The sequence below is a fragment of the Danio aesculapii genome, chromosome 24 (assembly GCF_903798145.1).
Source record: "Danio aesculapii chromosome 24, fDanAes4.1, whole genome shotgun sequence".
NCBI lineage: Eukaryota > Metazoa > Chordata > Actinopteri > Cypriniformes > Danionidae > Danio > Danio aesculapii.
Window position 1 is genome coordinate 4,665,770 of NC_079458.1, and position 17,337 is coordinate 4,683,106.

Genomic DNA, 17,337 nt, shown 5'->3' on the forward strand with positions numbered 1-17,337 from the left:
CCTTTAGAGAGACCGGGCTCAGTTGGGCACGACCATTTCTTCTCTGGCCAAACTTCCAGAGCAGAGCTCTTTTGCAGAGCTATTTAATTTCTGTTAACCTGAATACTAGTTAGACTCCCCAGAAATCAAATAGAGCTAATCAAACTATTTTGTAAAACTGTATTCATATCGCAATGTTTATAAAAATACATGTATATATATATATATATATATATATACAGTTGAAGTCAGAATTATTAGCCCCCCTGAATTATTATACCCCCTGAATTATTAGACCCCGTTTATTTTTTTCCCAAGTATCTATTTAACGGAGAGAAGATTTTTTTCAACACATTTCTAAACATAATAGTTTTAATAACTCATTTCTAATAACTGATTTATTTTATCTTTGTCATGATGACAGTAAATAATACTTGACTAGATATTTTTCAAGACACTTCTATACAGCTTAAAGTGACATTTAAAGCCTTAACTAGGTTAATTGGGTTAACTAGGCAGGTTAGGGTAATTAGGCCAGTTATTGTATAACGATGGTTTGTTCTTTTGCTCTGTTAAACATTATTTGGGAAATATTTAAAAAACAAAAAAATTCAAAGGTTGGCTAATAATTCTGACTTCAACTGTATATATATCGTAATATCAGCTTTTTACAATTTCGTGCAGCCCTAGTACTTCTAATACTCACTTAAACAATTATGTTTGCTGCTTTTTCAAACTACCTATTAAAAATGAGCTGAAACAACAGTGAAACCCAGCCTTTTTATACATGGAAGCATATGAGACCTTCATTGATCAGACATTTAAACACATTTGAAAACAAATACATGTTTTCTTTTTTCTATTTTGGATTGGAAAGTAAAAGCGCACAGACTGCATTAAGACTACAATAAATAAATAAAAAATAAAACGTGTGCTGTGGGTTAAAAGCTACTCAAATACTTTTGTGCGCATATACATCAAAAACAACTTTATTCAACAGTTTTTCCTCCTCAGTGTCAGTATAGGGTGCATATTCTCATCGCTTGGTATTTCAACTGAACCAATGAAGGCATATGATCTGTTTTGAAGATGTTTTTCTGTATTTGTCTGGACTTTGGAAACTTTGCTGTCTATGGAGGATGAGGGAGCTCTCCGATTTCCTCTAAAATATCTTAATTTGCATTCCGAAAATGAATAAACGACTCAAGGGTTTATATTGACATGAGGGTGAGCAGATGATAACAGAATATTCATTTTTGGGTGAACTAACCCTTTAACAGTGTGAAAGTCAGAGCAACAAACTCCAGTGTTACGACTGTAAAGTTTAGCTCTAGGGGTTAAAGAGGTAACATTTTGATGCGACTCAATCTGATGAGAGTTAGTGGCAAAATAGCAAAACGACAAAAATAAGTGAATTTATTTGTTGTTCACAGTGTTGTGTGAAGATGTTCAACCCATGGATGAACGCTGACTGGCATCTTTACACTTATGGAGGAGCTTTGTGATTTCCTAGAAGAAAAGAAGTCTGATTTTGCTGATGTTTAAGAGATTAAAAATGGCTCACGCTAGCGCTGCATGATAATGGAAAAAACTGACATCGCGATATTTTGTTCTGTCAGTCTTTGCCCCTGACATGACTGCAATGTTACCGGATGACTTGAAAAGCTCTTCTAGGAAAGGTTATTTTTAGATTGATTAGGGTGAGTGCATTTGCTAAAATATAATATAATAAACTAAAAGAATAGACAAATGCAAGAGCCAAATATACAAATTAATTAAAAGGTGCTTTCTGGTTTTCTGAAGAGTCTAACAGTGTTCAGGTACACAAATTAAATGATCAAATGTAAATTAATGCTGCATACACTGAAAATATTACATTTGCTGTTTGTTCAAACTTCTTATTTAAAGTGAGCTGAAACAATACAACTCTTGGTTTTTTTTGAGGAGGGACAACTTAATTGTGGTACGTTCAATCCACTTACATTTCTAAAAACTACTAAGTTCACTTAATTCCTTCATGTTAATTCCTGAACATTTTTTTAAAGCGTAGACTTTATGGTATAAATGATTTAATTCAATTAATCTTTGTTAAATTTATAAATGCTCTAACTTTTTATGCCCGACTTAAACTCTCTTAAAAAATCCTCACACTGTAAAAAAAAGCAATTAGTTGACATTACTTTAAAAAAATTATAAAAATAAATATTTAATTTAAATATAAAAAGTATTTTTTAATTATTTTAAAAATATATAAAATATAAATGACTTAAAAAAAGACCATAAAATATTTAAATTAAATAATAATATTTAATATAAAATAATTTAACAAAAAAATATGCCTTGTAAAACCAAAAAACAGTGAGTAAATCAATTTTATAATTATGCACATATAGTTAACGTACATCATTTTTCCATCATGTTCTTAAGTGAAGTCAACTAATTGTTATTTACAATGCAGTTACAGGCCCGGCGGCATGGTGGCTCAGTGGTTAGTACTCTGAGGTTGCTGTCAATCACAGCAAGGTTGCTGGTTCAAGTCCCGGCTAGGCCAGTTGGCATTTCTGTGTGGAGTTTGCATGCACTCCCCATGTTTGCGTGAATTTCCTCCGGGTGGAACATATGTGGTATAGGTGAATTGGATGAACTAAATTAGCCGTAGTGTATGTGTGTGAATGAGTGTGTTTGGATGTTTCCCAGTACTGGGTTGTGGCTGGAAGTGAGTCCGCTGTGTAAAACATATGTTAGAATAGTTGGCGGTTCATTCCGCTGTGACGACCTCTGAAATGCAGACTAAGCTGAAGGAAAATCAATGACTGAATGAGTTACAGGCTGTAAAATGAGTCTGGAGCCCTCAAATGCTTTTTAATAAAAATAGGTTGTAAAAACAAACGCTTTTCTCATTGCTGCAGAACTACAGGTTGTCAGTATCTAATGGGGGGCCTTAAAACTTTGACTTGGAGTAAAAAAAAAAGAGGTTGAGAACACTGTGTCCTGAGAGGATCCACATTATCAGGAAATTGTTTTATTTTGTGAGATTACTGCTAATACATTCAAGGCTACTGAAAGAGCATGCTTTATGGGTCAACAGTCACTTTTAAGACATGTTATTATTTTAGTATCATCGTGTACAGTTCCCAGCATAAATGAATACACCCTGACAGACTTGCCAGAAAAACAACCATCTCACTTTTAAATGAATACAGTCTAAGATCTTATTCAGGTTTACTGGCTTTACATAACAGGCTGTTAATAATTTCTGCAACATCTTGAAGTTAAATGTATTATTTTTCTAATCCTGAAACCATGACCAGACTTTTCATGTTAACAAGTAGAAATGAAACTCTTTTGTAAAAATGCATCAATATATTGTCCAAATTCACTGTGAGATGGATGCAAATCTTAAATGTGTGTTCCACAGTGTATTTTTAAGGCTTGGTTGTGTTTCTAAGATGCAAAGCAATGTGTGCTCATGCTTCACTTGTGGAAAATCACGTTATTTCATATACCTTACTTTGATTAAATACAGCTGCTCAGCTAACATGAAAATGACTGTCATATTTGCTAGTTCCTCTGAAAGGCCTGCCTTTAAGAGGCTCTGATTGGTCAGCTAACTTAATGTGTAGCGATTCGTGGATCGGCTCCACGTCACCATGTTACGCCGCTACAGGCACATGCTTTTGCGCTGTGTAAACAGTAGCTGAATCAGCCAGAAAATGAACAGCACACAGCTAAACCTCACGCCTGCTCTCTAAAACAACATCTGACGAGTGTCTTTCACATATATTCAGGTTATAAGCATGTGTAGGTAATATGAAACATTCACATATATTTTGTGAGTTCGTTAATTAAGAAGAAGAATGCATGGAAAGCATCTGCATAGAGAGACACTGCAGCACTGCTGAAGATTATGGCTGTTTACAGCGGTTTGACTGATAAATATGAATTTGTAGCTAAATTGTTAGCGGTGCCAAACAGCATTTCCTGTTTTTTACATCCTTGCTTACGTCCTCGCTACAGCATACCGTTAACGCTAGAATCTGTGCTCTAATTGATCAATTTTAACAAATAAAAACACTTATAGGTTGTGCCTCACAATCCACAGCTTCGTTGGTTTGAGGAGTTTTTAGCTGAATAAAGCACTGAACGGAGAGATTCTGGAGGTTCTCCTTTGTCAAATGCTAGCTATATATTTTTTTAATAATTCTGTGGAACATAATTCAAAATCAATTGTAAGCACTTCTGTCTTTGTGTCGTGTCCTTTAGAAGCCCAAATACAGAAACAGAAGAAGCTCTGTGAAAATAGCAACATTTGGACCCCATTTTAGCTTTCTCTGCTATAACATTGCAGCGCCTCTGGCCACGCCTCATTTCTGCGCGGGGTGTATGCGCATGGTGAACGCACGCAACCTAAAGCATTTGTGATCTCAATAACCCGGATGTATTTTTTGTAATCCCCAAACTTGGTTTGCTATAGACTTTGCTAAGCTAACTCTGTAAAAGCTAATTTCTCCCTTTGCATTGAACTTACATTCAGAGATGTTGTTTATGTTCACACAGCTACATTACACATCAACTAAAGTTAAAAATATGATATCGTAGTGGACCACCCCTTTAATAAATCTTAATTAAATTGTATTCTGTTACTGTATTTTTAATGCTTAGCTTTTAATTTTGTTATTTTATTTTTATTTTACTTGTACTTTAGTATTGTCAATATTTTTAATTAACAAGTTTTTAAAAAAAAAAAGTATTTCACCTAATATTTTATTTCTGTTGCATTTCAACATAACCTTTACCAGAACCCCTAGTTTCTCGTGATTTTTTGTGATAAAAATTACTGATTTTGTGGCTGTAATTCCCAGAGAATTGTTGACAATTTTGCGATCAAAATATACACAGTTGAAGTCAGAATTATTAGCCCCTCTGAATTATTAGCCCTCCTGTTTATTTTTTCCCCAATTTCTGCTTAACAGAGAGAAGATTTTTTCCAACACATTTCTAATAGTTTTAATAACTCATTTCTAATAACTGATTTATTTTATCTTTGTCATGATGACAGTAAATAATATTTGACTAGATATTTTTCTAGACACTTCTATACAGCTTTAAGTGACATTTAAAGGCTTAATTAGGTTAATTAAATTAACTAGGCAGGTTAGGGTAATTAGGCAAGTTATTGTATAATGATGGTTTGTTCTGTAGACTATTGAAATAATATATAGCTTAAAGGGGCTAATAATATTGACCTTAAAATGGTCAAAATAAAACAAAGACTTTCTCCAGAAGAAAAAATATTATCAGACATACTGTGAAAATTTCCTTGCGCTGTTAAACATCATTTGGGAAATAATTAAAAAAGAAAAAATAAATCAAAGGGGGGGGGGGGGCTAATAATTCTGACTTCAACTGTTTATAAAAATATGAAATATTATAAATTTATAATTTATTTACCATATTAGGTATGGTATGTTAGGTGTGCAATCGGACATAATGACAACAAGGACACAAGTCATAAAAATAATGCTTCTTTATTTTAGTCTCTTATCAAGACAAGATCTAAAACAGATCTAAAACGATAAGAATAAGGCCAAAGAAAGGCTGTATAATTTTTATTCAGGAACTTACTTTTTCTCTCTGATTTTGCTCCCCAGAGAATCAGACATGTACCTCACTCAGGACATGCGTAAGGGTTTCCTTTACATAAAACACCTAAAACATGGATTGCCAAAAAACTCGTCGCATGGAAGCGTTTTGGTTTTCTCACATCAACTGCAGAAAAAGAGTTAAACAAAATCATTTATCGATTTTTCATGAACATCATAAGACCAGCCATACATGTAAAGCAAAATAATGTCTTTCAATTCGGTCAAGCCAGCGGCCGTCATCCTTGAACCAGTCTCCATCATTGTAAGCTGCTTGCTGTTCTGTCTGTTCCATTGCTCCATTTGTTAGATGTTTGCTCACACTTATTTTACAGCAGCTTCAGCTGTGAGAGTGTAATCAGTCAGGATCTGGAACCGGTTGTGTGTGTGTTGCATGACTGGGTGTTGTAGTCCATAACATGGTGGATTTGTAGTTCATGTGAGTGTTTACCAGCGATATCTGGATGTTAGATTTCTGGTGATCGTGACACCTGTGCTCTGACAATCATCATGGGGGCAGGCTGGGGTAGTTTTCAGCGTGTGCAGTAAGCAGACGCAGACGAAGCACAAGTGATTTACATGTAGTCATAGCAAAGATGAGATATAGACATCTTGTGGCGCGAACAGGACGTTTTGTGCGTTTGACGCTCTTCAGACTGCAAAAGAAAGTTGGAGCAATGGAACAGACAGGAGATGAGACTGGTTCAAGAGTGACGGCTGCTAGACGTGACCAAATTGAAGGACATTATTTGTGCTTTACATATATGGCTAATATTATGAGCGTTAAATCGATAAATGATTTCATTACACTCTTTCCCCACACTTAACAAGAGAAAACGCTTCCCTGCCATTGAAGAATTTCAAGGCAACCCGTGATTTAGGTGTATTACGGTAGGGAAAGCACACATGTCCTATATGTGAGAATGTCAGATGCTCCGGGGAGTAAAATCTGAGAGAAAGTAAAATAGTGGATAAAAATAAGAGTTGTACTACCTTCCTTTGGCTTAATCCCTACCTTTTTAGATCGTGTATTTACAAGAAAATTAAATTAAGAAGCTTTATTTTTATTATTTGTGTCATTATTATTGTTTCAGATTGCACACCTACTATAGTAAGCTACCTAATATGGTAAATACATATAATTTTTTACGTATATATATATATATATATATATATATATATATATATATATATATATATATATTTTTTTTTTTTTTTTTAACTGCAAAAAAAAATCTAAATCTGTTTAGTATTTGTATTTTAGTAGAACATTTCGGACATTTTTTACTTGCATTACATTTCATCCATTACATTTCATCCAGTATTTATATTAGGCTGTGTTTCATTTACATTGACTAACACAACTGCATTTATGACTAGTTCGGAGTCATTTATGAACCTTGTGTCACTTGTGTGTGTGTGCTACCTGTTGCGGTCATCTCCGTCTGTGAGCGTGTTTTCAATGCCGCTGTCTGTCTCCACATCTTCATGAAGCTCTGGATGGACGAGAGCCGTCGTGTCCTCGTCTGTGAAGGTTTCACACTCGCTGTAGGCACTCTCTGAACCCAGATAAGCACTGTCAGAGACCTCCGCCTGCTGCAAACACACACACACACTGATTACAACTTTTATTACTCTTGGAGACATTATGCTTTCAGTTACGTCACATTTCAACTCGTCTCAGAAGTTCATAACAAGACAATGGAAACATAAATTGACAGTGAGTGTATTAAGCATATACAGTTGAAGTCAAAATGATTAGTCCTTTTTTCTTTCCCAAATATTTCCCAAATGATGTTTAACAGAATAAGGAATTTTTCACAGTATTTCCTGTAATATTTTTTCTTCTGGAGAAAGTCTTATTTGTTTTATTTCGGCATGATGAAATCAGTTTTTAATTAAAAAAAAACCATTGTAAGGTCAAAATTATTAGCCCCCTTAAACAGAAACTGGGGGAAAAGAAATCACAGGGGGGCTAATATTTCAGTAGGGCTCATAATTCTGACTTCAACAGTAAACAAATGTGAATAGCAGATCGTTTGGTCTCTGAAGGGAAATGTTTCATTCACACTTTACAAGCACCAAAGTGCAAACATTAGCTTGAATTTGAGTACTTTATGATGAATGTTTAAGGAACAATTTGATGCAACTCATATCAATGTGGTTGAAAAAAAAAAACTATGATTATGACACTAAATAATAAAAATAAAACAAACATGTGTCAAGGCTAATCTGTCTGATGCTTTCCAGGCAACAATGAAGGACTGCCTAATCACCTGTCAATCATCCACTGCACTTAAACAAGGGGTTTAAACTTTAAAAGAGCCTCAAAGAGTGAATAAACGGCCCCTTTGTTTGGTTTTTTATGGTAAAGCATTTAATCTAACCTGAATATTTAGATCATTTATCATGTGTATTTCAACATCAAACCCTGCCAATAATGTAAAATACTGTCACATTAATAGCAGTAAATATCATTTTTGTACACTGAAAATGTATAAAACAAAAATTGAAAAAAATTGAAATAGCAATCTGGAAACTTCATGTTGTAGTTTTTATTTATTTATTAATTTTTTTTATTAAAAGTAACTTCTTTATATGACTTCATTCATTTTCTTTTCAGCTTAGTCCCTTTATTAATCCGGGGGTCACCACAGCGGAATAACCACCAACTTATGCAGCATGATTTTTACGCAGCGGATGCCCTTCCAGCCGCAACCCATCTCTGGGAAACTTTCACACACACCCATCCACACTCATAAACTACGGACAATTTAGCCTACCCTATTCACCTGTACCACATGTCTTTGGACTGTGGGGGAAACCGAGCACCCGTGGAGCACGCGAATGCAGGGAGAACATGCAAAGTCCAACAGAAACGCCAACTGACCAGGCCGAGGCTCGAACCAGCGACCTTCTTGATGACAGCACTACCTACTGCGCCACTGCCTCGCCCTTTTATATGACTTTTTAAAATATAATTTTAAAAAATATATTAAAAAATCTATTATTTTTGTGGCTAATTTGATTACTACGCCTTTTGTACCAACTTATATCACTGGATAGCACTAGTGGGTGGGTGGTTGGGGGAATGCTTGTTTATTTTTTGTTTAATTATAATTTTTATGACTGTTGGTTGTTTTTTCATTTTCTATTATTTTGTCTTAAAATGTAAGTTTTATATTTGTTTTTTTAAAGTGTATTAACAAGTGAATGTCTGCTAAAATCTCTAATAATAAAAATATTTAAACCATAAAAAAAATGGTAAAAAATCCCCTTTGTTTTACAGGTATTTTGTAATAAATATAAATAATAATATATTTAAAATTATTATTTAAAACCCCTTGTTTTAACAAAAAAAATTTTTTTAAATCTGTTTTTTTACATTTTCAAATAAAAATCTATTATTAATGTTATGTATATCTATATGTTTCGATATTAATAGCAGTAAATATCATTCTGTACATTGAAAATGTAGAAAACAAAAATTTTAAAAATTTAAATAGCAATCTGCAAACTTCCTGTTGTTGTTTTTGTGTTTATTATTTTTGGATTAAAAAAACTTTTTATATGACTTTCTAAATTATTAATTTAATTTATTTTAATAAAAATGTATTAATTTTGTGGTTAATAACATGTTTACTATGCCTTTAGTACCTACTTTTACTATTGGATAGCACTGGTGGGTGGTTTGTTGTTGGGAAAGTATATTTAATTTTTGTTTAATTATATTTTTAATGACTGTTGGTTGTTCTTTCATTATTTTCTTTTTGTCTTAAAATGTAAGTTTTATGTTTGTATTTTTTTTAAAGGTGTATTTACAAGTGAATGTCTGCTAAAATTTCTAAAAAATATATTTAAACTATGAAAATCAATTATTTAAAATTGCATTGAAAAAAATCCATGTTTTACTGGTGTTTTGCAATAAATATAAATAATAATATATTTAAAATTATTATTCAGAACCGCTTGTTATAACAAATATTTCGTTTTTTGTGTGTGAAAATATTTTCACTAAAAATATACATTTTTAGATTACTAATAAAAATCAATTATAAATGATTTATATGGCATGTTATGTTCATGTATCAATATTATTAATATACTATTTATGGGGTTATTTTCTGTTTGACCTGAGATGAACCTAAGCAAACAGAAAATAAATAAATCTAAAAAAAATGTAATAAAAATCAATAATTTTAAATGAACTTTTGCATACTATTTTTGAAAAACTAAATTCATATGTACTTTAAATTCATATAAAATATTCAATGGCTTTTTGGAGAGGCTAGATGGTGACTCTATTGAACTATTGGACACAAAGTATATAGATTAGACAAATATGCTATTATATGTGATGTATTATGTAATATTATTAGTATTTATTTATTTATTTATTTTACAAAGTGTATTAAGTTTTTTTAGTTTATATTATTGTTGTTGTATTTTTTTTTTCTTTGCTAAAGTAAAAAATTTAACCTTTTTGTCAGCAATTTCTATGACAATGTTTAAAATAAAAATTGCTGTTTAAAATTGTGTATACTATGTAAATTATTTTTATCTAAAACGTTAAAGCAAAAAAAAAATTATTTAAAAAGAAAGTTTAAAACCTCTATACTTTGCAAAAAATGATCTTAAAATAGAAAACAAGACAACAGTAAGAAACTTCCAAAGGTCATCTAAAAACACAACAGACTAACATCCAACATATTCAGACAAAATCATAATAAACCATTAACAAAAGCTCAAGAAAAATCCTCAAAGCATCAATCAGCTGTTTCTAAGCAAAGAAAACAAAGCCATCATAAATCCACTTAAACCTTCTTCATCCCAGAACCTGACGTACCTGTGCGAGTCCGAGAGGAGCTCCGAGAACAGGAGAGGCCATTCCCAGAACCATTCTTTCCCAAGTACAGTCCCACAGGAAAAACAGGTTCACTAACTAACCACAAAACTAACAACTACTTCCTATCTCTCTCACAGCCACCAAAACACAGAGAGAGAGAGAGAGAGAGAGAGAGAGAGAGAGAGAGAGAGAGATATTACTGCTGCTCTGCTTCTGTGCAAAATGAGGACCAAAGTCTGAAGGGTAAAAGGACCAGGAATGGGCGCGGCCTGTTGGTGTGACTCCACCCCTTTTTCTTTTAACTTGTCAAATCATTAAACAGAATGTGCGCATATATTATGTGGCTGTGAGTGGAAACATAAAAAGCCTACTTAGCATTTCTAGTTTGCCTATGATGACAAAAAATGCAGTCTAGGTAGGCGGCTCGGGAGGTTTTAAGACAGACTATTGCCGCTTTTCCAACATATGGCAAAACATTAACAATTCACACCCTGCAAACAAATATTCATGACACTGCGACAATCACATGTTCTGATGAATGACAGGTGTGTGTTTGTGTGTGTTATAAAAATATATTACCAGGCTTATTGTCAAGCTTGTGTGTGCGTGTGTGTGTGTTTGTTCCTGTGGACGAGGTGCTACACAAACCACCCTGGCCAGTGTGTTTTGACAGCAAACAGGGAAACAGCAGAGCCATTCACAACCCACAGGAAAACATGCAGGTGTGTGTGTGTGTGTGTGTGTGTGTGTGTGTGTGTGTGTGTGTGTGTGTGTGTATGCCTGTGTGCTTTTCGTTAGAAATGACAGGAAGACAGAAATAGGAAAAAGGAAAATTATAAATCGCAAAAAACAAGACAAACAAGATTATAAATTTACTGAATGAATATTCATGTATGCTAATTCTGTTGGGAACAACGAGCCACATGTTCAGTTCAGAAAAAGAGTTGTGAAATTAATGCCACATTATGTTTTTACAGGTAATTTATTTCTTTATACAAATATGCCCAAAATTCCTCGCACCACTGCCAAATTCTGACTTAGTTACCTTATTCAACCAGCAAGACAACGACACCGGCTTCATCCAAAAGATAATACGGCGATGAACAAGAGACATCAATGTGGAAAAATTATATTTCTCAGCTTTTATTTACATTTAACCATTGTGCACTGTTCAAATGTACTACCCTTTTGTTATGTTAACACATTCACTGAATTAAACTGCTGTAAAATTGCATCAGATAAATATTTTGTCATTTTTTTTGCATAAATCTGTTAATCAATCTCAATCCTGATCAAAACTACTAAATTGTTTAGAAAATTACAGGATTTTAAGATTTTAATTGCCAAATTCATAAATGAAGTCACTGATTTGGTTAAAAAAAAACACACAAAAACGGCGTATTTTCAATATAAAAAGTAATTGTGTACTGGATTTTGTCCTTTTATCACTGTCTTGAACATGTGAATGATTAGTAACAACATTGGCTTTGATGCACTGTTAGTTTTGTGCAGCATAAGATTTTCATTTTTCTCCCTAATTTACTGTTGGTGGCTGTTTTTGCCCCATTGACCTCCGTTATAACCACATTTGATGGTGCATAAATCCACAGTCTTTGTTTTTGTTTACTCCATTTAGTTCTGAGAGCTGAGATACATATTTTGATTTTCTCAGACACATCAAGGAATGTGCGTAAAAGGTCACTCTCACACTCTCATAGACACACACACACTTTAATTTGCTGTTACACTCCATATAAAAACTAAGCTTTTTTGCACAGGCCAATCTAAAGGGTTAATGATGCCAACTGATGATCAACAGTAAAAATTACATATTTTACCTCTTCCCAACCGGGAAAACCACCAACAATCAAAAATGCATGATAATATGGTGTCATGATTTTGCAATCAAAAAAAAGTGGTTATAATGGAAGTCAATGGGGCGGAAATAGCCACCAACAGTAAATTAGAGAGAAGAAAACAAAAAATATATATATATATTTTTTAAAACAATGCATCAAAGGCAAAGTGGTTTCACATGTCCAAGACTTTGATACATTTTTTTTTTTTAAATCCAGTCCACAGTTAATCTTTACATTAAAAATACGTCATTTTGTGTGTGTGTGTGTGTGTGTGTGTGTGTGTGTGTGTGTGTTTTCACTAAATCAGTGATATCATTTATGAATTTGGCAATTAAAGAGTTAAAATCCTGTAATTTTCTAAGAAATTTAGTCGTTTTGATCAGGACTGAGGTTAATTAACAGATTTAAACGTAGTGTACCTAATAAAGTGCTACATATATTAAATAAAAACATGCAGAATTTAATTAAAATGACATCTTAAATCTCACATTGGTCTGGCTAAATCACAGGTGCCCAAATCTTTTCTTATAAATAGCCAAAAACCAAAGTTGATCGAGTGCTGTGGGTCGAAATTAAATATATTCAATTCGTGTTTATTTATATAACGCTTTAACAATGTAGATTGTGTCAAAGCACCATAACATAGAAGTTCTAGTTAACTAAACCTGTGTCAGTCCAGTTTTCAGAGTTGAAGTTCAGTTTAGCTCAGTTCAGTGTGATTTAATCTTCACTGCTGAAAGTCCAAACACTGAAGAGCAAATCAAGATGCGCCAAACCATATTACATTCGACTTGCCATGGGTAATTTCCTAATTTATTACCTAATAATTAAAAATAACAACAAAACGTATGAATTATAGATGCAGTATCATTTTTAATGTTTAATAATGAACTTATTATAGTAAATAATAAAAACACAATGCAGTTCAATGCTGAACACACTAGCTAAGCTGCTCCTGCCTTTGCCTTTATTTGCCTGCCGATGTCTTCTGCATTGTGCCCTGTCTGTCTAGTGATAGTATTTACATTTTACATAAAGTACATTTCATCTTGATTGGCTTTTTTGTAGCTCCTCGAGTAAACAAAGAAACAAAAGCTTACGTTAAATTCGAAATGACGATATCTGTCAAAAGCATTCGCCACAACCAACTCCACATCATTCTCCCTCTCTTTTCAGATGGGATGGGTCCTACTTTGGGCACCTCCGGGCTAAATGAATAATCTGGCCTAAATGCTTCACTTGAGAGCGAATAAAATGAGAATGTAGGCAGTTCAGAAGAACATGTGTTTGATTATTACCTCAGTTTGCTTACTGTTCCACAATATAACATTAAAATGAAAAACAGAATAGTTGATAGAGGAAAAATAAAAACTCTGAAAAAGTGAGCCAGCAGGAGGCGCTGCAGCAGAAAAACTTGCATGCTGTGTTTGAGATGTGCTGAGCTCGACTGTGGTCTTTCAATCTTTTGGGGAATTTGAGGAATGTGCTGCTCTGGATTCCATCATTCTGCAATCATGGGGATCCTAAAGTTTATTATATCCTGATTCTGATTTATTATATTTGTCATGACGAGGGGAGGATAAATGGACACAATGACCACAGAATTGTTGTTTAATACCTCGTCATATTCCTCTGGAGGTCCACTGGCTTCCACTGTGCTGAAATGAGTCTTGTAGAGCTCTGGATCAGAACCTGAAAATAAAATATGAAAAGAAACATATGGATTATGGCAGGACTCCTCATAACTGTCCATAACAATGCTTGTGTAGTTATACTAATATACACTAGTAAACTTTTCCTCCTTGAAATACACTGCTGAGCTGTTCAGAGTGTAGGAGATGTTATTTATGAATGTTAATCGTCTGTTTCAGCTAGCTGGAATATTAATAAATGAGAAGATCTTGGAGAGCAACAAGCATATTTTGGGGTTTGGATTCGGAGCCTTGTTTTTGAAATGTCCTGTACTGTAACAACATGGTCTAGATTTATTCACAGAGTGTTTCCTGCTGGTGTCATTTTGCTGCTACTAATGCTTATTTTTTTAATAGTAACTATTTTTAAGTGTTTAGAAATGCTCAACCATGTAACAGATCTGAAAGCTGCTGCTTTCATTAGTATGGAAATGATGCCTGATTTATACTTTCGCCTGGCACTGCGTTGTGGACCTCTGCTAATTGCGTGCGCACCTCACGAAATGGACGAGGCTTATATACTTGACACGTTCGCCATTGTGATATATCCTTTAAAACAACAGTGGGCGGTCAAAAGAAACTGACCGTAAAATCAGACGGATAAACAGAGAAGTAGGAAGTTTCCGGAACTACGTCTTATCATTAATATCATTCAAAAATTTCTAACTATTTTTACAAATAATTTCAACAAATATACTATTGGGGCGTAGTACGAGTATGCAAATTGGGATGCAGCATCAGTATACCTAGAAAAAGCTTGATTAGTTGGTTCAGGTGGGTTTAATTGGGGCTGGAACTAAAATACACATAACACAAGCTCTCCACAACGGAGTTTGGGCAGCCCTGTCTTAATCTATTTCACAAAATAGCTTTTTCATTTGTTTTATTATTATTATTTTATTACTATTTTTATTTTAATAATTATTATTTTTGCATTTGTGTATATATTTTTATGGCTTAGTTGGGGATATAATGGGTGTTCTTTGGTTGATGTTTGGTTACTAATACAGTTTATAGATGTTTTGAAACAATAAAATGTCTCTGCAAAAAAAAAAGTTAAATAAAAATAAAACTGATAGATTTAAAAAAAAATTTTTTTTTAAAAAAACATACTTTTAAGTATAATCTTTATCCTTATCGCAATACTCAACAACAAAATCGCATATCCCATATTTATTTTTCTAGTATTGTGCAGCCCTAGTCAAAAAATAAGACTTTATCAATGTAAAAAACAATCCCCAAAAATAGCAAGACGTCACTTTCAGTCACACTCTAAAAAAATGCTGTGTTGTCTTAACCCAATACTTGATCAAATATGAACGTACCCAACATTTGGGCTAACAATGTAATTAACATTAATTTGAAAAAGTTAACTGAACAGTTGGGTTTGTCCATTTTGGGCTAAGGTTTAAACAACACCCATACTAGTATCCCTATGACTATTCACACTACTAACTGTCATTTTAAGTAATGCTATAGATATTTTCTTGAAAATAAAAAGCTTTCTTGATGTGCTAAGTATTGTAGAGGACAAATAGACAAGCAGACAGAGTGATATTCTCCATTATTCATCCATTAATGATGGGAGAAATCTGACTCGTGAAACACAGGACACTCAGCAGGCCATTAGAAACATGACCTCATCTCATTACTGAAGTTATACGAGTAGAAAACCCTAGTAAAGTGCTTTAAACTATCCCACTATCACCATAATAGGTTTATAGAGAGACGTGAGTGCATATGCCCACTACAAACAGTACTACTGCATTATGATATCTAGTTTGAAGCCAACACAGAGCTCAATTTTCATCAAATAAAAAAATATCTCAATATGTCTGTCTATTTATTACTTATTTATTTGTCTATTTATGAAGTTATTATAATTTATTATTACTACATATGTCGGGGAAAAATGCATTAAACATTTAAATATTATAATAATACTTAAATATATATAAAATTTAAATAATAATCCTTAAATATCTTTATTTAATAAGAATATTGACCTTAAAAGTTTTTAAATGTCAAAAATTGCTTTAACTCCAGCCAAACTTAAAGAAATGAAAAGAAAATATTTGACTTTCAACAGAATTCTATTCATATTTTCTAGAGAGGAAGAAATACTACAGGAAAAACTATGAAAAAGTCCTTAATCTATTTAAAAAATAAAAATATAAATAATTTCACAGGGGGCTAATAATTTTGCCCTCAACTATATTCACCTTATTCTCCGCGTATGAGCGGACGCAGCCATTTGAATCTTTTTGGCTGGAGACTTCCGTTCTCATTCATGTCCATTCATTTATAGAGGTTAAAAACAGCTCGTAATGCTGCGTTATGTTGCAAATTAATCTTTCATTATTATATTACTCTACTTTTTATGTATTATCAGGCAAACACTTGTTTGTAGAGCGAGTAGTTTGACCGTTTTCTGCCGTTTATTTCTAGTCATTTCTCCCATAGGCAACTGAATCAGAAGTCCTAAAACAATCGCAAAAACGAGCGCACTTCCGCATTGTAGAATAAGGTCAATAAAGCACGTTCAGGGCCATAAATGTTGCAGAAGAATACCAATACCTAGGCATTTTAAATATGTAAAGCATCAGTTGTTAGCATGTGTCTAATCCAGGTGTCTCCAACAACTCATGATGATCATTTAGGCTTCACCACATCATTATGTTTACCAAAAGGTGATATCATTTATGATCAAAATAACTTCAATTTTTACTCTTCAGCAGCATTAAAGTACACATTTAGCTGAAACTGTGGTCACTGCTGCTTCATAAAATGCAAGTCAGCTTATGAACATTATTTAAAACATAATATTAATAGATTCAAGTAAATTAATACACATTTCTTAAGGTAATAATGCTATAAATAATGTTCAACTGCTTACATTTGCTCATTTAGAAGATGCTTTTATCCAAAGAGACTTACAAGCGAGTATATAAGAAGCACTTCAAGTCAAAGTGCAAGTGACAAATCAAGTCAAAGTTGTTTTGTCATATGAAGAGGAGAAACTGCGTCCTACAGGTGGTTTGTCAAGCCCACCCACCTGTATGGAGCACACTCAGAATTGCAAATTGTTTTCCAAGATGTGTGTGGGATGCTTATAAGAAGGCGTCTAGTGCATTTGGAGTGGAAAGAGTGTGTCACCTACAGGTGGTGTGTCAAGCCCACTCACCTGCATAAAGCACATTAAGACCGATTTTCTCTTTATAAGACCTCAACGTATCATTACGTCCCTTGGGACATTCAAAAAAGTTCAGATGTTTTTCAACTAGGTGTACCTGGAAAATGTGCACGTCGCTCCCATGTGC

At 33.4% G+C, this 17,337-nt stretch overlaps 1 protein-coding gene across 2 annotated transcripts in view; it reads right to left on the reverse strand.

Annotated features, from left to right (window-relative positions):
• rab11fip3 (RAB11 family interacting protein 3 (class II)) overlaps positions 1-17,337 on the reverse strand; it is a 73,631-nt gene that overhangs the window by 39,977 nt on the left and 16,317 nt on the right. For both annotated transcript variants that reach the window (XM_056450235.1, XM_056450234.1), the window contains exons 3-4: positions 13,945-14,018; positions 7,048-7,217 (exon numbers count right to left, since the gene is read on the reverse strand). In XM_056450235.1, the coding sequence (XP_056306210.1) occupies positions 7,048-7,217; positions 13,945-14,018 (244 nt within the window). The remainder of the gene's footprint in view (positions 1-7,047; positions 7,218-13,944; positions 14,019-17,337) is intronic.